At 42.8% G+C, this 24,719-nt stretch overlaps 1 protein-coding gene across 1 annotated transcript; it reads right to left on the bottom strand.

The window, feature by feature from the left end:
• Positions 1-467: 467 nt before the first annotated feature.
• Positions 468-21,689, bottom strand: LOC144506780 (cytosolic carboxypeptidase 3-like). Its single transcript, XM_078233140.1, has 11 exons — positions 21,668-21,689; positions 21,050-21,226; positions 18,359-18,466; positions 16,788-16,935; positions 11,767-12,549; positions 10,457-10,619; positions 6,928-7,054; positions 5,385-5,485; positions 4,420-4,547; positions 2,916-2,982; positions 468-584 (listed from the first exon to the last, which is right to left on the bottom strand). Exons 1-11 carry the CDS (start codon positions 21,687-21,689, stop codon positions 468-470), a joined length of 1,941 nt encoding a protein of 646 aa, XP_078089266.1.
• Positions 21,690-24,719: the final 3,030 nt, after the last annotated feature.

Raw genomic sequence — 24,719 nt, 5'->3', positions numbered from 1 at the left:
AGCTTCATACTTAAGACCATTCTTCTTTCTCACAGAATAGCATCTTACAGCAAGGAGGCCATTCAGCCAATCCTGTCATTGTCAGCTACTTGACAGGGCTATCTCACAGTTCCTTTATCCCCTGCTCTTTCCCAATTTTTTCGTATTCAAGTACTCATCCAATTTCATTCTGAAATTATTACTGAATCCTCTTCCATCAACTTTTCAAGCAGTACATTCCAGATCACAATTCACTGCATTAAAAAATTCTCCTCATCTCCCTTCTGCTCTCTTTGCATGTGTCCCTGTCCCTCCACACTCTCTCTCTGACCTTTTGCCTCTGTGCGTGTGCCTCTCTCTCCCTCTGTTCCCTCTCATTGTATTATGTCTTTCTCCCCATATCTCCCTTCATGTCTCTCAGCTTTCAAATTACCCCCTCTCTCTCTGTGTCTTTCTTTGTCTCTGTCCCCATCTTTCTCTCTGTATCTCTATCCAAGATTCCACACCTGGTAATGCTTTGCAGTATCCAACACTTTCCGGATTAAGTAGGAATTCTGTCTTTGCTTTTTGGTTTTCAGTTGTTTTTTTCTCTTTATCACACTCTGCTGAAAAAGAGAAGAACATAATGTGGCTTATTCACAGATCAAATGCTGCTGTCAAAGTTTTCTCATAGTCTAAGCCAGCGTATCTCTCTATTAATAGTGAGTGTAAAAGGCATTATTATCTTCTTAATAATATAAAGATGTCATCAAAGTGACACTGTGGAGCTAGAGCTGCAGAGCACAGATCCATCAGTAATACTGTGATAAAACAGACCTACTTCAGTCACTCTCCTTCACCTGGTCCCAGACAGACATTGGTGGAACCCAAGGAACCTGCTAAAATTATGCAAGATTATACATTGTACCTATCCCAACAGATTGGTCATTCAACTACAGTGGCATCAGCACTAAACCCAATCTAGTTGTCAGTCAGTCTCCAATTCCAGCAGAAGTTGTTGAACAGTAATGGGTATCTTGATGATTTAATCTCCTTTACCAAGCGGCAAGCTGGCTGAGATCAACTAGCTAAGCATCAAACTTGGGTCCTTCTGGTCTCAATGAGTCTACTTGTACCAGTTAACCAGCTGAACCACCAGGGAAAAACCTTTTCATTAACCCAGGTAACCATGAGAATCATTTCTTGAGGAAAACTCTCGCTACAGCCTCGCAAGTGAGTGACGCCAGCGATCTATAAAATAGATGATTACAGTCAAGTAATAGTGATCAAGCAGTACATCACGACTGTGTTACTTAAGCGCACCTTTTGTCAGGAACTTATATTTGATTCAAATAGCATGAAGAAAAGCAATGAAAACCAGGCAATAAATTTCCCACTTAAGCTGCTTAGTGAAGTAAAAGTTTATCTTTGACATACTAAGTTGGGGCTATCTTGTTTGACTATGCCTGTCATCCAAACCTCTTGTCTGATTGACCAATCAAATTTGCTGTACAGCCTCAGTGTCCTGGTCAATATTGAACACCACATTCTCTGTATAGGGTCTCCAAACAGCAATCTCCATCAACGTCATCGCATTCAAAACTCTGCCAATTACCACCTTTCCCATACAATGTCCTGCTCGCCCATTATTCCTGACCTTGAAAATTTCCATAACTCTTCCCTATCTCTGCAAACTTCACCCATCTCTCTGTCCCAGCTTGAATCCTTCATTCGTTGAATTCTGGTAATGCCACCATCAGTGGGAATACCTTCAACACTCACCCCCAAACACTGGAACTCTCTCTCTCTCTCTCTCTCCAAGTGCCGTGCATCTCTCCCCCCAACCACCCATAAAACTATTACTTCAAATGTGCCTGAATAGGTCACATGAACTCCCCAGAGTTTGAAGCAGATGCAACATGGTTGCGACAACTAGATGCTGATGGGCCAGGTTTTCTCCTTTGTTTCCCAAGAGGCATGTTCCACTTTAAAGTACAACTCCCCAACTTCCTGGGTGGAAATTTCCTGTCTCGCCTGCCAAGGGAATTGTAGCGAGTGGGACACAGACCATGTAAAGGTCCATTGACCTTGGGCGGGATTTTCCAGTTCTGGGGCAAGCACTGCTGTAAAGTCCCGCCCGAATCCTTTTGGTGCTTCATCCTTATGCATGAGCTCAAAGAGTACAATCAGCAAGAGATTCAATCATTCAGTGTCTTCACAACCAAGTCCATTGGTTCTCATTCATCACCTATGCACTAACACTGCATAACATTCAGGAGCAAAAATCCCAAACAACTTTCCCCTCACTAGCCCGGGGAAACAGAAGTGGTCTTGGGGTAACATCCCACTGCAGCCTCACTGAAATCAGCTGACTCAATACAGACTAAGGTGAAACTTGGGAAATTCTGTTCTACATGACTTTTATTCATCACTGGGACATAGTCTTCCTGGCAAGGCCAACATTTGTTGCTCATCCTTAGTTATCCTGATAAGTTGATTGTGGATCTATCTCTTAAATTGTTGCAGTCCCTTACATTGGTGTGGGACTGGAATTAAACATAGGTCCAGACCAGATACAGCAAATTTCCTTCCTCAAAGGACATTAGTGATCCAGTTAATTTTTTAATGACAATTCAACAGCTTTATGGTCACTTTGCTGATTTTTCTTTCAGCTTTTTAAAAAATTGAATTCAAATACTTCTGCCATGGTAGATTTTGAATTCACATTCTCCTACATTATTAGTCCAGGCCTCTGGATCACTAGCCAATTAACATAAGCACCGCATTACTCAATGGCAAAACTGGCAATACCTTCATCCAGTAGACCATTCGGAGCAGCTGGCACCATCAACAGTGAGAAAGGTAGGAGAGAAGCTGAAATAAATCAAGAAAAAGTAGACCTATTTGCTGAGCAGAGGACCAACTTCCCAGAGAATAAGCAACCATTCAGTGCATACCTCGTGCCCCTCTTTTCCAAAATGCAAAGGCTGGTCATCAGACTCGGAGCTGTTTGAGCCAGTGGTGCTGAAATGAGAAGAGAAAGTAACAAGCATTTCACCAATAACAACAATTCACAGTCCATGGTGTCACCTGTGGCTCAGTGGGTGTCATTCTCATCCCTGAATTTGAAGGTGGTGGGTTCAAGGCCCTCTGCACATAATTGAGGTTAGCTTAGTATTGAGGGAGTGCTGCACAGTTGGAGGTACTGTGCGGGATCTTACAGCCTTGCCCAAACCGAACCGGAAAATCCCACCTGAGGTCAATGGACATTTCCATTATCCACTCCTTGCCTGCTCCGGTTCCATGGTGGGCGAGGCAGTAGAATTCCAGCAACTATGTCCAGATGAGATATTAAACCAAGGCTCTGTCTGCTCTCTTAGCCAGATGCAAAGATCCCACGGTGTTACTTCAAAGCAGTCCTCCCCAGTGTCCTGACTAATATTGATTCCACAACCAACATCACTAAAAGGTATTATCTTGTCATTTTTATATTGCAGTTTGTTGGAGCTTGTTGTGTGGAAATTTGCGACTGCATTTATACATTACAACAGTTCATCAGCTGTAATTGAGATTGTAACTGCAGTTATATAAATGCAAGCTCTTCTTCCTGTTCTACAGAGTAAAGTATGAATAATTGTGAAAGCCTTTCTCTTTTAATGTAAAACATTCAGATGCCATTAAAACTGGTATTTTCCAATGAATTTAACACTGTAGGTCTCAATAAGGGGAAATTCATGAACAAGATAAAAAGCAGCAGTAGTAGTAATATCAGGCCTCCAAATTTATATCTATCCAGAACTTGCACAAGTGCAGGAGACTCACATGCCTTCACTTTTTGCACAGAGAGCCAGTTGTTAATGAGCTAAGTGGCAAATAGCTGGCAACTGACAAACAAAGCAAATGATTGAGGAAATTTGGCAACAGGTACAGCCTGGCATAAAACCAGCATAAATCAGTTATGTATGTATTCCCTTGGCAGGAGGATGGCACCGGGGTGGAGGGCAGGGGAATAGTAAAACTTGAACATGATACTAAGGCACCAACCATAAGCTTGGTGCAAGATGTTCATTAGACTGGGATGGTGCTGCTCCCTCTACTCTCGTTCTCCTCAGAAGGTGACAACAGGGGTATCATCAGGAAACAGTTCAATCACGGCTTCTGTATAGCACGTGAAACAGCAACTTAATAGAACTTCTTTTGGCTTCTTATGGGGTAGTGCCTGAATTCCACTTTGCAAGATGAAAATGTAGAACTTACCACATGAGGAATTGAATGTGCGTTCCAACAACTCATCAATACGTGGCACAAAATGTTCTACAGTTCCTCAAACTAAGATATTGCTTGGTATTGTGGCTCTTAATAAAATTCCAGTGAATCATATGAAGCTAAATGTACAGTAAGTTAAGGAGAGCTTGTTCTGTATGTCATTACTGTCACCACGTAAGAAATATTGTCATGTACCTGGATTCAATATAGGAGAGGATATCGCCAATCGATGCATCAGAATCATATCTTGCACCAGACATCTTCATTTTGGCAGCAACATCTTCTTTTATTTGATTCTGCAACTGCCTTTTGCATTGGATATACTAGAGAGGAGACATGGAATCAACAAATTCACTTCATTAAATGAGGGTGAAATTGGCCTTTGGCCATAAAACAAAATGAACGATAATGAATCAGCCCCTCACTTTACAGTTTATTCCATATTCAGGGCCTTAAAACTGATGTAGTTGAATATTTTTGAGAGGCTGCTAGCATGGTGGATATGGTCTTTAGATATTGTCCATATGGGAAGAGAGGTTAGGTTGTATATAGGATATGAGGTTAGTTGTATATTGGTGTAATAGTATGGATGTGAAGTTAGATACGCATTGAGGTGATAGTACAGGAAGTTAATTTGGATAGATTTTGCATTTGTAGTATCAGACCTGAGGTTCATTAGGTGTTGAAATGAAGAATATGGGATGTGAAATTAACCTGATCGTGAGAATGCATTTTCTGAGATTTGACAGATGTTGAGATGCATAGTTAGGTGTAAAAAACAGGACAGATGTTGAGATGTGAGGTGGAGATGGGACCAGTCACCCACCACAATGGACTGCATTTAATCTGGTCAGGAGCCATTCGGTTATGTTCAATTTCAGAGGTGCAAGAGCAGGCACCTTTCAAATTTCTTAATCAGGCACAACGCCTTTATACCCAAAGATGGATCCACAAATGTCCTATCGCACTATAGCATCTAAGAGGTCAATTCTTCTCTGAACTTAATCCGAATGCTAAAATGGATAGGCAATGAAGAGAATCCAGTATATAAGACAAATGCCTCTTATAGATTTAGAAACATGCAGAAACTTAGCAATTTAATGTAATCACTACAGGCAGGCTACATTAACATGTTTTGATTTTACAAACGACAAGTTTACCTTGGATTGATCAGGATCACAGTAGTCCAGCAAGGTGTCACAGAACTCAAAACCCACTGATTCCAGATCATTCACATTGAAATGAAAATCTTTACTGTTCCCTGCAATGAAACATCAGAGTCAAGACTCAGGTAGCTTCTTTTCAGTATCTTGTTTTAGGGGTGGAAATTGAGACTTGTCCACTGGCAGTCTAATTGGGAAAACTCAGTCTTGATTCAGATTTGCCTTAAACAGGAGTTTGCTGTTTGGACGTTTGGGAGTTGAGTCTCTACCAACTGTAAGGCCGTGGACGTTTTGGGGGCAGGGCTAAGGGACAGGAACTGATTCTCCAAGACACACATTCCCTGTTTTGGATCCTCAGTCAGGATCTCACCATGCACACCTGAAGGAAGCCTCACCTAGAGTCGAGATCATGGTGGGGATTTACCCCCATGGATTTATGGGGCAGAAAAAAGCCCTTGTGTATTAATGTTCTAGTATGACGATTTGCATACATTTGTGAGGCTGTTATGTGCTTTAGGTTATCACTTGACCCAGATTAACATCACAAACAGTGATTGGACAGGATAACACGATATGTATAAGTTTTTTAACGGCTCATCTTAGTGGGTTTAACATGTTTCCAGTTTTCACCTGGCAGGTGTGGTTAAAATTGAACCCCATCATATTGCTAAAAGTAGGCTTACATTGCATAGAATTACATGAGAAGCATGAGTAGGAACAGGAGTAGACTATACCATCACTCATATTAGCAATGTGCTGGCATTCAATAGGATCATGGCTGTTCTTTCACTTGAACATCACTTATCCTGTATTGGTTAATTATTGAATATTCCCAATGATTGGACATACACAGACATCTAGGTTGGAGAATTTCAAAGATTCATAACCCTCTGAGTGAAAACATTTCTCCTCATCTTGATCCTAAATGGCTGACCCCTTATGCAGAGACTGTGCCCTAAACTCTAAACTCTCTAACCAGGGAAAACAATCTCTCTACATCTATCCTGTAAAGCCCGTCACAATCCTACATGTTTCAGTGAGATCATCTCCCACATTCTTCTAAGCTCCAGAGAGTGCAGTCCCATTCTTCTTAATCACTATTCAGAGGACAACCCTCAGCAGGTCTGACAGCATCTGTGAGGAGAGAATAGAGCCAACTTTTCGAGTCTGGATGACCCTTGGTCAGAGCTGCTCTCTATTCTCACTCCACAGATGCTGTCAAACCTGCTGAGATTTTCCAGCATTTTCTATTTTTGTTTCAGATTCCAGCATCTGCAGTGTTTTGCTTTCATATTATAACATTCAGGGCTATGAGCCAAGTGCTGGCAGGTGGGATTAGTTGGGAGTTCAGGTGTCTCTAATGTGTCAGTACGGACTCGATGGGCTGAAGGGCCTCTCCTGTGCTGTATGATTCTATACGTATGTGTATTCCTCTCTCTCCCTAGGTCCTTTTTACTTGCTATTTTATCCCCCGCGCTCAGACTTACAAACTGATTTCTAATTCCATAAATTGATTGAGGCAGAGTCATATTGCTCTTACCCAATGTGGAACCACAGAAAGTCGCCTCCAGGGTGTAACTGTTCGTGATGCCCATCCTCCAAACCACCACACGGCCCGTTCCTTCTTTAACCCGCTTAACATGGAATTTACAACTTTTGAAGGAGAACTGGAATGAAAAGCAGTCAGCAGGTAAGAGCACAATAATGTTCACTTGTCGCTTTTGGACATTTGAGTGTTTAGTATTGATGCGCGATTAATTCACTCGGGAGGCTGGATCGTACCCGGGAAATAAAGGCTTTTATTAGCAACAAGAATGGAGCATACTGCTTAACAATACAATCCCAGACTAAAGGGTCACTAGGAAGTGCAGTGACCTTTATACTCCTATAGGAAGGCGGAGCCAACCGGAGTGTACCACAGAACAATACCAACAGGTGGAACACCCCAACCCTAACCCCAACAGTAACAAGAGTAACATATGTACAAGTACCCATAGTGGTAACCATCTATGGTTCACCACAAGTATATTCCCAAATGTGCCATCTTAATGTAATCACTACCCATTTTCACATAAACAGCTAGCAGTAACAGAGCATTGGTGGCAATAAAGCAGAGTGTATTAAGCTTGAGACATTGATAGATTTTGATCGGTAAATATATCCAGAGATTTGGAGCTGTGATACAGATCAACATGCTTTAACTGAGCGACAGAACCAACTTGACAGGCTGAATGATTTGCTCATATTCATAATCCGGGATGGGAGGATTTCATAAATTATAGGATCTTGCAGCACTCGAGCAGACACATCCACCGGACTTTTACCGGCATGCACGCCCCGATTCCAGGGACAGGCAGGCTCGAAGAATGGCATTCTCCGTTGGCCTCGGACGGAATCTTACAAGCCTCAGGCGGGCGAGGTGGTAAAATTCGGTGATCATGTCTATGCTCACTCTTTAAAAGAACCAATTAATTAGTCCCACTCCCTGTTCTTATGTCTTGTCAATCACACCACTGAAACCTAATCAAGTCCTTTTTAAGTGGATGTGCAGAAATTTCTAAAATCTAACTCAAAGGTAAGTTTATCCAGAGGTGAATTTACAGTTCATGGGTCCCATGCTCACCATCATTTCTGCCACCGCCCCCCACCCCTCCCCACCCCTCCCCACCCTTCCCACAACCTCACATCCCTCCTGACCCCACCCGCCACCTTGGAAACATCCACCACAGGGAAGGTGGAAAATCCCAGCCTCAGTTTTCCTCAGAGAGAGTTCCGGTTACTTTCGTCATGTAGAGTGGCACAGTGGTTAGCACTGCTGCCTCACAACGCCAGGGACCCGGGTTCAATTCCGGCCTCGGGTCACTGTCTGTGTGGAGTTCTCCCCATGTCTGTGCAGGTTTCCGCTGGGTGCTCTCATTTCCTCCCACACTCCAAAGATGTGCAGGATAGGTGCATTGGCCATGCTAAATTGTCCCTTAGGATCAGGGGGATTAGCAGTTTAAATACATGGGGTTACAGGGATAGGGCCTGGGTGGGATTACTGTCAGTGCAGCTCAATGGGCTGAATGGTCTCCTTCTACACTGTAGGGATTCTATGATTCTACGATTTAGCCTCCAGTCCTCAGCCAACAGCAACACCCAACCAATCCAGATTCCACAGGCACAGGTTTCATCTAAATGGTGCACATCTGCAGAACCTACTCACCATGGCCTTGATGGTGTGGATTTACTAAGATTATACTTCTCAGTAGTCCCATGGACAACCCTGTGCACTGTATGATCAATGTAGTAAATTACCCCTTTATATTTAACTGCTGCCAAATCCTCAATCTCACCTTCGTTTTTCAACTTATTCAAAACATTTCTCTCAAACCTCTTCTGCTGGCCAAAGCTGGTCACTGGAGTCCCTTCTTGTCTATCCTAAACATCTCTTGGAAACCCAACCAAAACAAACATGGCTGCTTTCCCCTGGGCCGACAGGTGAGGCTCCACCGCAAAACAAATGAAATAACTGCCTCAGAAGTTTGCTTTTCAAAAGAGAAAACCATTGGAATGTCATCACCTCGTGCCAGGTCCACACACAACTGATTGTTTCCATGTGATCGAGTCAGGAAGGGACTGGGAGCTGTATTCTCGGGATTGGGAGCTGTATTCTCGGGACTGGGAGCTGTATTCTCGGGATTGGGAACTGAATTCTTGGGATTGGGAGTTGTATTCTTGGGATTGGGAGCTGTATTCTTGGGATTGGCTTGAGGCTGTGTCACTTGCTTGTTAAAAGTCTTGATTGGGAGGAGGAATTTTCTCACTCCAAATCTTCAGCCAGAGTTTTGCCAAATTTCTCTACTGACCAGCTGGTAAGCTGTTGTTAAAATTGTGAACTTGGATAACTGATGCCAAAAGGACTGAAATGGGTATTTATTCATGTACATATATACACATAGTATGTCAAACAACAATGCATAATCTTATACATGTGAAATATAATTTTATAAGTATAATTACAGATACAATGTATATGTTGAGAGAGTTGGATTCCTTCCATGCAAGAAGTACAATGGAGGTATGCGATCCGACCTAAATTGTGGGTAGCTGGAAAATGTTCAAAGCTAAGGTTAGCTAACTAATCTTCATACTGAAACAGTACTTGTGTTATTGAGGGGTCCATGTAATTTTTATTACGCAAGGGAGGAGAACGTCAAGAAGCAATAAGGTTAACAAACTCTAATTTATTTGGAATGGAGATTGTGTTGTGAAGATGATGTTACATGAGTGCCACCCTCAGTATTCTGTTGAGGATATAAGAGGACAGGCTGGTAAGAAGTGGCAGTGTCAATGAGCATTGTCGATGATCCAACCTAAGTGAGGAGCATTGATTAAAAAATCCAATACTTTAACTTTGGAACCATAGCGTTCAAATTTGGGCCCGGCATTAGAATTTGATTCAAATAGCTCAAACTTCACATGTACAAGTTTCAAAGCTCCATTTCTAATGAAACTTTAACCAGAGTTCTCACCCAAATTAAAGGCTAATTGAAGCAGTTCTTACTTTCCTGGCCTGGGTCTGTTCTGCAGCCAGCACCCAGTGCAAACCCGCTCGCCTGCTCAGCCACTCATGGCTTGTTTCCAGGGTGCTGTGCACCTATAAGTCTGGGAAGGTCCCTCCTGCAAGTGCAAACCTCAGCAGCTTAATCCCTCATCATGTGGCCAGCCACCGCTCCTCTCCCTCGCCTCTTGGGGTCTTGGGCATGCCTGCAACAACTGTTACTTTTCCCACTCTTTGACCTGATTTTGCTCTGCATTTGCTGCTGATAGGCTCATTTGTATTTGTTTGAGCCTATCAGAAAATGCAGAGTAATCAGCTTCCATTTGGATGCCCAGTGCAGCAGCCCGGTGTGGGTCACCCCATTGTTTGGGGCCCTTTGTCCAGGCACAGTGTGTTTCATGGTAAATCTGTCTCTGAACCTACCCAGGTGTAAGTGGTCAGTAGATAGCAAACGTTCAAAATAGTCACAAAAGATGATTTAATAGAGTTCAATATCTGTGTAAAACCCGGCATCGTTAGACTATACCTTGTTACAGCAGTTCTTACTGAGCATGAGAGGGAAAACTCGCTGTTTGGCAAATGATGACACTGTACGCCTTCTACTCTGACAGCCATACATGAAAATGTTCTGCTTCCGATTGTGTCCGTGGAGATCACAGTAAAGAAAAACTGTCCGCTCCTTCATCAACCTGAAAAAAAATGGAAACGTAACAAGAGAGCAAATACAGCAACCACCAGCCTCCCCTTACTAGCGTTAAAGAAGCTCTGTTTTGGGAAATATCAGCAGAGTGGGGCATGGCACAAGCAGGTCACAGTATAAAACTGACCCTCATGAGGTACTAAAGGGCTATCTAATTCAAGAGAGGACACCTGAGAATAAGTTTGCTATTTTCTGAAAATGCTGGAAAATCTCAGCAGGTCTGACAGCATCTGAGGAGAGAGAATAGAGCCAACATTTCGAGTCTGGATGATACTTCAAGGGTCAGACCTGCTGAGATTTTCCAGCACTTTCTGTTTTTGTTTCAGATTCCAGCATCTGCAGTATTTTATCTGGGTGTAAACCTGGATCAGACCCATCTGATCAGAACAAATTGATTATAATTTCAAATCAAGCTCAACATGAGGGATCATCGGACTGTTTCACATCTGGTGAAAAGTTCAAAATAAGTTACATGTGTGGAATATGTGAAATATCACATCTCACTAACAGACAATGCTGTTCCGAGACTGCAGCATTTACTCCATAGAGGGAGCTTTACTCCATATCTAACCATGTGCTGTATCTGTCCTGGGAGTGTTTGATGGGGGACAGTGTAGAGGGAGCTTTACTCTGTATCTAACCCCGTGCTGTACCTGTCCTGGGAGTGTTTGATGGGGCAGAGAGGTCACCAGCTCAGTCTAGAGGAAAGCAGACTCAAAATGGCAAATCTTTGCTGGAATAGGAAATGGGTTGCTTTGTTTTTCAAAAGGAGTGATGCATTTTTTATTCTGTACCTCCTGCAGCACTGCCACTGGCTCTGAGAAGTCCTGGGTTGTACTATCTCACTGTTTTCTGCTTATGTATTTCTCATATTGTCCCTTGCTGTGCAGGACACACTCACACCTGAACCGCATCAATCACACTCCTTCCCAATCGTACCATCCTCAATTGAGTTCAGCCAATACATCCTGGACCAGTGAGTGACCTTCAGATCCTCCTGGTCTGAAAAGTCAATTCTACACTGGATGTGTTTACCTTCATTAGCTAAGATATGACCACGGCTGGATATGGAATAGGGACTGTAGAACTAATCTTTAGCTTCTAACAAACACACTACCTGCATCATTCCCTCTCACCGTTTTATCAGTTTCCGGGTGTACCACACAGGGGGATATGTCTCCTTCAAAAAGGACCGGTATTTCCTGTTCAAATCCTGGCCAGAGAGTGAGCACCGATAATTGCCGACTATGACCCCGTCAGGGTTCAACATTGGCACGATTTTGAAGAGGAATGTATCCCGCAGCAGCTTGGCATCCATTGAGTTGCCAAGAAGGCAGTCGAGGAAGCCTTTCATCATCCAAGAGCTGTTGGTCTCACCTGGGTGGACGCGGGCGGTCAGAATCACCGCCTTCTTTTCAGCTGCCGTCTTGGAATTCTCGGAGGGATTGGTCACAGTCAGGACATAAACCATGTTCCCAGCCAGCGACCGGCACAGCACTCGGACTTTACAGAACTTAGACTTGGCTGGATCATTGGCCACACTCATTAAATAGTCCTGGAGGTCAGAGTATGTGTAAGGGTAGCAGTGGGCGAAGTAGCAAGTGTCCGCATGATGGGGGAACTCGAATGTCCAGGTAAGTGAGTAATACTGTTGCTTGTCACTGCCATAGTTGTTTCTGTAGTACTTGATCTGGCTACCCACCCTGCGCCACCCCACCTGGTACAGTTCAGCATCCTTTGTGGAGTACATCAGTGGCTTCATTCCCATGTTGTATAAACTAGTGGGCTTCATCAGGTTGATAATGGTAAAGCGGTATTCAACTGCCTCCTGCATGTTCTGTACCTGGAAGTAATACCACTGGGTGTGTTTTGATGTGTACAGATCTGTGCGTAAGATCAAGTTGTATTCGTAATCCCCTCTGTAAAGGTTGAAGAAAATAACAACAGATTAAGGGGCAGGGAAGTATTAAGTGCACAGTGTCCTGAGAACTTAGGCTGTGCAAATATTAGTGTAATAACACGCTATATGAGTTTTTAAAAGTTATTTATTTTACAGAGAGTTAATCTATAGTTTAATAGTTTGCTTGGAGTAATTTCAAGCAAGTTACTAGTCCATCAAAACCAGATCACTACAATTCCAAAATCACCAGCAGCAAGATTTGTCCAAAATGAATGATCGTTAAATGCAGAGAGAAGCTCCTACACTGTCCCATTAAACACTGTAAGAAGTTTAACAACACCAGGTTAAAGTCCAACAGGTTTATTTGGTAGCAAAAGCCACACAAGCTTTCGAAGCTCTAAGCCCCTTCTTCAGGTAAACTTCTTACTGTGTTTACCCCAGTCCAACGCCGGCATCTCCACACCATTAAACACTCCCATAGCACATAGCACTGCATAGCACAGGTTAAACACCGAGTAATGCTGCCTCGACACTGTTCCAAGGCAGATGCATCAGAACATGCAGTTACATATCACCTTTAAAATAGCAAATATAACATCTCAAGGTGTTTGATAGGAGTAATTATCAAATTTGACACTGTGGTGAACCATCGTTGGGTCCCACTGGATAGTACTGAGCCAGGGTCTGGCCAGTACTACAAGGATGTACATATGTTACTGTTGGGTTAGGGATGGGTTGTGCTACTTGTTGCTGTTGGGGTTAGGGTGGGGTTGTTACACCTTTGTATTGTAGTGTTGTGGTACATCCCAGTCGGGCTCCGCCTCCTGGGAGAGGTATAAAGGTCCCTGCTCTGGCTGGGACCCCTCAGTCTGGGATCGTGTATATAATTATTGGCTGCTTCATTACAGTAAATAAAAGCCTTTATTTCCCGAGCATCTAGCCTCGTGTATGATAACGCGCATCAGACACCAAGCAGTGTAAGGACATATTAAGACAGATGACCAAAATTTAACCAAAGAGGTAACTTTTAAGGTGAGTCTTAGAGGATGAAAGAGAGATAGAAAGGCAGAGTTAAAGATTGGAATTCCAAGGATTAGGACTCGGGCAATTGAAGCAGCGTTCATGATAGACTGTGAAGAAAATGTTTTTTCATATTTCTGGGTCTACTGTGATACTCTGGGAAGTAGGTTTATGTCTGTATTTATTTGTGACTAATTTAATTAAACTGAAAACAGAAGGTGGAATTTTATGGCCTCGCTCATCCGAAACCGTAAAATCCCACCCAGGGTCGATGGACCTTCCCATTGTCCGCCCCTCAACCGCCCACCCCCCCCCGCTCTGATTCCCGTGGCAGGTGGGGCAGTAAAATTCCAGTCAGAATGTCTACAGGGTTACAAACATCAAAGGAGCTAAATGTAAAGGTAACACTTAAAATGAATACAGCTTTGCTGGATGTTCTACAGGTAAACACAGCATAGGTTAAAATTGGCATGAGGTGAAAGGTATGGGATTGGATTTCAGCTGCTAATTTTCAATGGGAATTAAAAGATTTTATAACATAGGAAAGGTCATAAGTAAACTTGGAAAAGTTTATTAAGTTTTATTTGACCATAGAGAACATGAACGATTTTTGTATTTTGAAGACAGTTCATTTCAGGGAGGTGTTCGGCACAGTAGTTTTAAAGATAAAAGAGATAAAACATATTTAAGGAAAGGTTGGGAGCTGTGTTGAACAATTTAGTTATGTCAGAGCCTGGAGTGTGCTTTGTGCTGAGTAAAAACTATGAAAAGAAGCAAAATGAAGCAGTCTTTAGCCATCCAGAAAAGTGCCTGTTGTTTTCAGACAGGAAAGTTTAATTCGAAAGCTTTTGGAATTCTCCACAGCAGAGTGAGAGAGAGCAAGAAGTGCTGTGACATACCTTCCCTATAGCAATAGTGGGTGCCTTATGGTAATATTACTGGAATTTTTATATATTAAATATCTATAGGGACTGTTGCTTAAAGAGATGTTTATTGTAACTCTAACCAAGTGAAATCTTTCTGGAGGAAACATTCTGATGACTAATTTTAACTGTGTAAGTGTAATCTTGTGTGCTTAAGTTTTCTTTTCTATTGTTAATAACTATTTAAATTTACTATTTGAAATACACATATCTTCTCAGAGGAAAATGCAAATTAAAAATCATTGTGAGAGCTTGGCAAGTTTTCATTTGGGATTTGGTTAGCGCACCACCTACCACCTGCTAGATCATAGAACTAATTACAATTGTGCAAGAAGTTTGAGTTGAAGGAACCCTGATATCTTAGAGGGTTGTAGAATTAGAAGTGATTGTAAAGGGGGTGCAATGAAGGGATTTGAAAAAAGTGAAAATTTTAGAATTAAGACTTTGCTTAACTCGAAGCAAATATAGGTCAGCAGGCACATTGATAATGGGTGAACCTTTTATCAAAGGTTATGGGGAAAAAGCAGGATTAGCCTATTGAGTTGGGTGATCAGCCATGATCTTAATAAATGGTGGAGCAGGCTCGGAGGACCTAATGGCCTCCTCCTGCTCCCATCTTCCATGTTTCTATCTTCTATGAATAGGATTTTTTGTGAGTTAGATCAAGGGAGTGATAGATTATTGGTGTAGACGGGATGCAGATTTGAGATTCCTATCAGATCAGCCATGATCTTATTAAATGGCAGAGCAGGCTCGAGGAGTTGAATGGCCTGCTCCTGCTCCTTGTTCACATGTATTTTGAATGACCTCAACTTAAAAGAGGATAGGACATGGTGGTGGGGGTGGGGGCGGGGGGGCGGGGGGGAGGGGGGGAGGCTGGCGGGGGGTGATGGTCAGTGGGGTGGTTTTGAACTGTTCCATTTTAGAAAGCCAGGTAAAGGATGGAATTGGAGTCAATCTTTATACTATTCTACATTTGTTTACGCAGTTACACATTACAGAAATTGCACTTCCTAGCCCAAAGGCCACAGATTTAGCCTGTGTCTATTGAAGCGAATCCTCATGCCAAATACCTGCTTGCAGTTCATTTAGAATTTATTATTTGGTAGTACAGAACTTGAGTACTGCTGAAAAGGGAGACATCTCAAAGCTTTTCATCTTGCACTCATCAAGACACTTCACAAGAATACTGATATAAGGAAACAACATGGGAACATAAAAAACAAGAGCAGGAGTAGGCTATTTGGCCTCTCGAGCCTGCTCCACCTATCATTATGATTATGGCTGATTATTCAACTTAGTAACCTGATCCCACTTTCTGCAATTTATAGTGCGTGGGAAGAGAATGGCTGGCTAGTGGGCTCTGATTGTTAGAGGGATTGCTATGGAGACTGCACCAGTTGATGATGACTGACAGATAACTGCCAAGCATTATTTGAAACTTAAGCCAGGCAGCTTGACCAGTATAAATTTCTTGTTTCCCTTATACTGGTATTCATGTGAAGTGTCCTGGTGAGTGCAAGACAAAAAACTTCAACATGTCTCTTTTTTCAGCAATATTTAATTTACAATTAACAATGCTGATTGAGGGATAATTATAGGCCTGCATGTGAGTGAGAAGTCCTCTGTGCTGCTTCAGAATAGAGGCCACATTATATTTTACATCCAACTGAGTGAGTAGGAGCGGCACGGTGGTTAGCACTGCTGCCTCACAGCGCCAGGGACCCGGGTTCGATTCCTGGCTTGGGTCACTGTCTGTGTGGAGTCTGCATGTTCTCCCTGTGTCTGCGTGGGTTTCCTCCGGGTGCTCCGGTTTCCTCCCACAATCCAAAAGACGTGCTGGTTAGGTAGATTGGCCATGCTAAATTCTCCCTCAGTGTACCCGCACAGGCGCCGGACTGTGGCGACGAGGGGATTTTCACAGTAACTTCATTGCAGAGTTAATGTAAGCCTACTTGTGACAAATAAATAAACTTTAGGCAAGGCGTTGCTTTAAAGTCTACTCCTAAAGTCAGCACTTCAGTCAGTGGAGCATCCCTTATTTACTGCACTGAAAGTATCAGCCTGGGGACTGGCCTTCTAATTCAGAGGCAAGAATAATACCAGCTGAACCATGGTTGACACACAGGTAGCTAAAGATAAATTCCCCTAACCTGCACTCCCAACAAGGAGTTGAATCTAAAGGGAGTTTTACAGATCACTGGCATGTGGGAGGGTTTCAACTGCACAAGATAACATACATTACAGACCTCAATACACTAAGGAAGAGGAGCTCAATACTTCCCCTTGCACTCAATTAAAATATCTTACGCACACTTTAAAAACTTTCTGGAGATTCCCACTCTCAAATCGGGCCTCAAATATCAGTGTGTTGTCTTGTCTGTCAGGATTAATGGCTGTCTGCTTCAGAGGCTTGGGACTGCCGCTGACTCGGGAAAAGGTGAAGTATGGTTCCAAATAAGCTGCAAAGTAAATGCATCACATGTTTTACATTCAATTCTCTCAAATTTGACATGAAAGGATAAATTTGCGATTTCAAGTTCCTGGTGAGGGACGGTACCATGGGTTGGTATCATGACAGACATGGATCAGTTGGGCCGAAGGGCCTGTTTCTGTGCTGTATTGCTTTGTGATTCTTGGGGTGGAATTTTATGTCCTCGCTCATCCCGAAATCATAAATCCTGTGTAAGGTCAACGGACCTTCCCATGCTCCGTCCCTTTCCCGCTCCAATTCCCATGGTGGGCGGGCTGGTAAAATTCTGGCTCATGACTCTATTACAAGGTGGGAGCACATATCAAAAAATCTTCAGTTGAACTCCCTTTCGAAATTCAACAGCTGAAACCAATTTCTCCACTTATCTCACAATGCAAATTTCAAGATCCAACCTAACTTCACCATAACCTCTCATTATAAATGCACAAACCCAACACCTTTAATTTATTAGACCTCACAGACAACTCTTCTCTAGTAACCTTTCCCCTGTTCAATTAATCCTTGTCTCCCTTTCTCGCTCTCTCTCATACACATACAATTTCCTTTAACTACACAGAAAGCATAATCACAAAAATATAAAAATATACATCTCTTATCACATATGTCTCCTCATCTCTCCGACTGTGCTTTTAGTCATTCCTGTACAATGCCCTTCTTCTTTCTCAGTGCCTAGCTCCTCCCCAACCTGTGAAAGGTATGAAAACTACACTACTGAAAGATATTGCTCTAATTTTCAAACTATCCCCCTGGTCCTATACTAGTTGGAGAACCCTGAATGCATCGAGCCCTCTATTGATCAGTAATACTGATCTTTAAAGGCTGAAAAGAATCACTGAAGGCTGCTCTAAAAACAGCCCATTTGAGAGCTACCCATGTCAAGTCCTACCTTGTTAGTCATCTCAGCTCTGCATGGGAGCCAGCCAATTTCCCACCTCCCACAACTGGTGCCGTCTGCAACTGTTCATCTGACTGTCAATGTGGCTGCTGGGCCTCAGAATGATTCCAGCCTCATAAACACTTACAGTGTCTTTGTACTCATTTGGACAGATCAGAGAGTCCCACTAGGTGCAGAACAATCAGTCACAGGAAACAGTGAAAACGCATTCGCCGGAATTCTACCGCTCCACTCGCCATGGGAATCGGAGCAGGCGAAGGACGGAAAATGGGAAGGTCCGTTTACCTTGGGCGGGATTTTCCGTCTCAGGTCGAGTGCGGCTGGAAAAACCCGATTGAAACAAATCACATCTATCATTCGTGAATGGAAATTCTTGCCTTTTATTTGAACAGTTAAGAATCGAAGAACAGCTCCTTACAAATAATGCAGAATAATTTTACTTGGTGTATTTCTAAAATTTACTTTTGTACGGACTGTATAGCACATCTCAAATTACCTTTATTGGCACTATAAACCACTTCACCCTCTTCAGGATTTATGTAGATTGGTGCAGGCTCTAATCCTGTTGCTCTGTACAGGGGCTCTGGGCCTAATGGAACACCCACTGTAAAAAGAGAGAATGGCCGGGAATCGCCACATTGCATTGTATTCTACACAAGTTACAAGAGACACATCGGCGGTGAGCTTCCTCGGTACTTCTCTTTTTTGTCAACATGACTTTGGAAGAAGATCAGTGCGAAACCCTGAGGAAGATCACCACTGTGTGGGCTCCAAAGGAGTGAAAAGAAGAACATTTACTGCTCTGCTTATACCACAACAGAATTAAAAGAACTTATCACTACCTTGCATTTGATGCATTTAAGGGCAGGAGATTTAATCACATGAGGGAGAAGGGAATAGAAGCATATGCAGATGAGTGGGATGAAATAGTATGTGAGGGAACTAATTTGGAGCATTAGCACTGGCAGAGACTGTTTAGCCTGTTTCTGTGCTAAAAATACCCTGTTATGAATAGGCCTTCCACTTAGTACATCCAAAGCAAGAAAGTGGCAATAACTGGAATGGACGATAGAACAAAGATGCTTGGAATGCAGCTCAGTGGCCAGCTTCCTTTCAGCTGTGTCTAGACCGTCTAAAACATTACTTGGTTCTCGGAGGGTTGTCAATTCTGAATGTATTTCAAGCGATTAGAGTATTGACTTTAGACTAGTGAGAAGAAAATCAGATAGACTTGACCACGTATGCCAGAGCCTGTCCCACTTTTCTTTTCTTCTGCATGCTAATCCAATGTCACCCGTTACACCAAATTTCAGTTAAAAGGCAAATCTGCTGTAGCATGTACTGGAAATACAATAAATGACGGGATAATCTGTTTTTACCAATGTTGATTGAGGAATAAATATTAATGAAGGACACTGGGAAAACTTCCTTGCTTTGTATCAGGCTCATTTGGTAGCAGCCTTGTCTGTCAGTCACATCCTTCTAACTTCAAGTCGTCATGAACCCAACTGATGTTATCTGTGAGAATGTCCCAACTTTGAACACCGGCTGTGGTGGTGTGTAATTTTGTTTATGGGAATGGTGTGAGGAGTCATGTGGAAGACCCAGTGAGAAAGTAACCAGCCCAGTTGTAGTATAACACTGATTAAAGACTATTTATTACAGTAAAAAACACATATACATGAACAGGACTATAATGATCTAAGACAGTTACATATTGGAAATACTAAACACACCCACAAAGTTTATGTGGAAATTATCCTTTTTGATCCAAAATATATTTAAGAGATCTGAACTCTTTCAGGGCTTCCCTATTCTCAAACAATATCCACCTCAATAGATCAATAAGTAAAGGCCAGCTTACAAGTACCACGCCGTACAAAGTTGAGTTCTTCTGGGAAATGTCTGTTCTTGGTTCAGCAAAGATATGATTTTTAACTACTTCCACAACGGTTTCTGCACTCTTGCTTTTTATCTACGAGCTAGCCTGGCTTCCAGACTGCTAGGTGGAATCTGCTTCCCTGAGGGATGGCAATTATACTATTTTTCCCTTTGATTGTTCTCTCTGTGTATTTTCTGTCTGTCCTCGCAGCTTCTGTGGGTCTAACAATACTTCCCCTTGATGGTTCAATCGTCTAACTAAGGTGCTTTATATTATGGTGGCGATGTATTTTTTTGGTCTGTCTAAAGCCTGCTAATCTTGTTACTGGGAAACTCACACCCTGTGAAATGCCTTTTTAAATGCTGGTGGCTTCTACTTGTTAGTTTTGTTACATTCTTGGTATTGCTTGTTACGAGGCACTGTCATGCAAAAGTCTCACTCTAGGACATAAGCGCAAAAATTGAGGCTGGCACTGGAGGAGTACTGCACTGTTTGAGATTTTCACCGGAATTCTACCGCCTTGCCCGCAACGGAATCGGAGCTGGTGAGGGGCGGACAGTGGAAGCGTTTGTTGACCTTGGGGTGGGAATTTCCGGTCTCACGCGACCGAGGTCGTAAAATACAGTCTTTTGGATAAGATGTTAAACTGAGGTTTTATCAGATGGATGTGAAAGGTCCCATGCTGCTATGAGAACAGGGAGTTATCCCTGGCTAATGTTCCAGCAAATATATATTCCTCATTCTCCAAAAAACATCTAAAAAAGCACAGGTTATCTGGTCATTATGACATTGCTGTTTGTGAGAGTTTACCAGTGATCCTATTGACTGCTATGTTTCCTACATTACAGCAATGACTACATTTAATTGGCTGGAATATGCTTTGGGACATCCAGTGATCATGAAATTGTTACAGAAATGCAGATCATTCTTTTTCTTTTCTCCTCTTCTAAATACATCCATCTGAGAGGAAAGAGAGAGCCGCTGTCAGAGCTGCCATCCAAAAGATGGCAGCTCTGACAGTGCAGTTTTCCCTCAGTGCTGCAGTGAAATGTCAGTTTGGATCCACTCAAATCCAGAGTAAGACCTGAACCCCCCGACGTTCTGAGGCCAGACTGCTATCACTGAGTCAGGGCTGACGCCTGGTCCTGTGGGAGTGTTGACCTTGTTTATGTGCAGTAGTTCTCAGCAATAATAAACTGTTTGAGTAACAGAAGCATCATCTTACACACCACCTGCTTTGCATCCTCCTTGCCACTGTTTGCACATCCATTGTCCAATGTTTCGTGGTCTACAGTCAGAACTCACCAATGTGCCTAATACGTTCTTTGATCACTTCGCACTCTTGTGGCCAGCAGGGTAGTTGATGTTTGGTGGAGAGGCCATAGAGGTCCCAAGGCTCACGTAAACGATGCACAAGCTCTCCAAAGCTATCTTCAATCACAATCTGAGTTGTACGAGGTAAATGAGATTTATGTTCACACCCTGCAGGGGGTGGGAAGAACAATAAGAGATTCTCTTTGTATGAACAGCGAACTTCTTAATTAAAATCGTCTTAATTAAGCCGAGCATGACAATAAGCAGCTTGTGCATGGTACAATTACTAATTGATCTGCTGTGGTTTTCTCACGACTGTGAAGTAAAGAGTGTTATCATTATAGTTTAAAGTTTATTAGTGTCACAAGTAGGCTTACATTAACTCTACAATGAAGTTATTGTGAAAATCCCCTAGCTGCCACTCTCCGGCGCCTGTTCGGGTACACCGAGTGAGAATTTAGCACGGCCAATGCGCTTAGCCAGTATGTCTTTTGGATTGTGGGGGGAAACCCACGCAGACACAGGGAGAACGTGCATACTCCGCACAGACAGTGACCAAAACCGGGAGTTGAACCCGAGTCCCTGGCGCTGTGAGGCAGCATTACTAACAACTGACCCCTATAAGTGTCATGGCAAGCAAAGTGTCACAGGAAGTGAATGTGAAGGAGAAAGTGTGACAAGGAAAGTGTTTCAGGAAGTGAATGTGATGAAGTGTGACAAAAGTGTAACAAGGAAAGTGTGTAGAAAATGTGGCAAGGAGATTGTTACAGGAATGCTCGCTATACAAGATTTTTCTTGAAAATTGAGAAAGTGAGTAAAGGGTCAGTGCTCACAATAAGAATAGCCAGGAGGAAAACACAAATAGAAACATCATGTTAAAGATTCGATTTAAAAAAATATTTAACAGAATTGTCAAACCATGTCTAACATTGAGAATTTTTGGCAGTCAGTGGAATATCTCTTTCATCACATTCATCATCTGAATCCTGTAGGAATTCTATTTCATCCTCATAATCATTTCCCGTTGAAGGCAAAAAGGCATGATCCTTATGCTTCACTTTAATTCCCACATCTGCTTGATGAGCCTTCTGTTGAGCTAAAAATATCACAAGAGACAAATAACTTTGTGAATATTACATTTGCCAAGCTAGATTTTTAAATAGTGTCAAATGATTCCTTTTGAGTGAATCCACGTTTGTGTTAAATGCTTATGGTCAGTGGAAGGAATGGGTTTAATGAGACAAATGTTTTTTTCTCGTTCAATGCATAGTGTGATCCCAGTACCACCAAACAACAACACCAAGAACATTATAAGAGTCTTCCTCTATATTAAATATATTGGAACATTCCAGGTGCTCCCCAGTATCAAACACTAGAGACAGGCAGAGTACCCCCCATTCCATCTCAAACATAGAGTGCTCCAAGTGTCCCCCTCCATATAAAACACTCGGAACATTTGGTACACCCCGAGTAAATATACGGAACATTCCGTGCCTCCACATCACCCCCCACCATCGGCACACCAACCTTCTATATCACGCATAGGTACATAGGGTGAAATTCTGCCCCATGCCCCTACTGGCAGAATCAATGGCGGGCAGGCGGACTTTGACAGGAGGCCCAAAAATTGGTTTCATGCTGGCATGAAATTACAGTGGAATCTTCCACTGCTGCCTGCCATGGCAAATCAGGAATCCCGCTAGAGTCAGTATGAAAAGTATTTGCATCCTGCCGATGGGTTGTAGATCAAGGCCTGACCAGAATCTTGCCCCCAATCCTGATTCGCTGCGACGCCAATGGAAAAACACGCCAATCCAGAAAATGCCAAAACCAACGTGGCATGCAGGATTCGGAACTTCGCTGAAGAAGGCCTGGGGTTGCCGCCGGAGCTCAGGATGTAGCCACCAGCGAGACTGGAGCAAGGAAAACCACAACAGTGGGTAGCGGGAGTCTCTTCCAGCTTTAATATCTTCGAGGAGGTCCATTTTACAACCTTGGAGTTTCTGGAGGTCTACCTTCTTTCTTTATAAGGCTCTGACCAGATCCCATTTGGAGTATTGTGAGCAGTTTTGGGCCCTGTATCTAAAGAATGATGTGCTGGCCTTGGAAAGGGTCCAGAGGAGGTTCACAAGAATGATCCCTGGAATAAAGAGCTTGTCGTATGAGGAACAGTTGAGGACTCAGTCTATACTTTTGGAGTTCAGTAGGATGAGGGGGGATCTTATTGAAACTTACAGGATACTGCGAGGCCTGGATAGAGTGGATGTGGAGAGGATGTTTCCACTAGTTGGAAAAACTAGAACCAGAGGGCACAACCTCAGGCTAAAGGGACGATCCTTTAAAACAGAGATGAGGAGGAATTTCTTCAGCCAGGGAGTGGTGAATCTGTGGAACCCTTTGCTGCAGAAGGCTGTGGAGGCCGGGGTCATTGAATGTCTTTAAGACAGAGATAGATAGGTTCTTGATTAATAAGGGGAAGAGGGGTTATGGGGAAAAGGCAGGAGAATGGGGATGAGAAAAATATCAACCATGAATGAATGGCGGAACAGACTCGATGGGCTGAGTGGCCTAATTCTGTTCCTATATCTTATGGTCTTTAGGGGGCCAATCTTCTTTCTTCAATGATTGGTCAGTGAGGTCGGGTGCTTTTTCATTCTGGCACCCAGCTATAATGATGAGATGCGCAGTATCAAGCCCATCCTGCCTTGGAATATGGCAACATTTCCAAATGCATAATTAATTACACCATGAATGGAAGATATAGCTAGGTTTCCCATGGATTTCTACAGTGGGAAGCACTCCCTATCCACGCCCCTGCCAGGGGACTTAGTCCCACATGGAAAAATTCCACTCAAAGAATGTTCTGAACATCCTTCATTGTTGAATGTGTAGAGTGCTCACATGCTGGTTAATGATATCTCATGACAACCATCTATGTTTGTGTGGAAATTACAACACTCTAGTGGAAAATGAAACAGTGTTTGGCTGCTCATATATACAGTTAGAGATAATCTTTACAAACTCTTAGCCACTGAAACTGTAACTCCACCTTCCTTTCACTGAATGGTTTTACTAGAAGCACAGACTGAAGGCACGGGCAACTAACCTGAAAAGACGTCTGGAAAATGCTTTCTCATGTATTGGACATAAATATCACCAGTCTGTTGAGAGAAAGCCAACATTACTTTTTACGCTATGTACGTTAAATATTTGGCTTTATCAAGGTGAAACAGTTGCAAACAGAAAATGGAATCAAACTCATTAAAGGTAGTCAATGGTTAGGTACACCTTTGACTAGATGCAGAGCAAAACTCCTTCACTGTCATTTCAAAAACTCCCAAGGGAGGTAGTCTAGAACAGAGAAAAATCCCACTATGGCAGGTGGTGAAATTTGAACTCAATAAAAAAAACTGGAATTAAAAATCTACTGATGAGCATGAAACCGTTGTCAATTATTGGAAAAATCCATCTGGGTCACTAATGTCCTTTAGGGAAGGAAATCTGCCATCCTTACCCGGTACCTGACCTACATGTGACTCCAGAGCCACAGCAATGTGATTGACTCTTAAATGCCCTCAAGGATGGGCAATAAATGTTGGCCCAGCCAGCAACGCCCACATCCCATGAATGAATTTAAAAAATACATAATCAAACATGGAAA

Source organism: Mustelus asterias, chromosome 18, assembly GCF_964213995.1.
Source record: "Mustelus asterias chromosome 18, sMusAst1.hap1.1, whole genome shotgun sequence".
NCBI lineage: Eukaryota > Metazoa > Chordata > Chondrichthyes > Carcharhiniformes > Triakidae > Mustelus > Mustelus asterias.
This window is presented reverse-complemented; position numbering and strand designations above follow the sequence as displayed.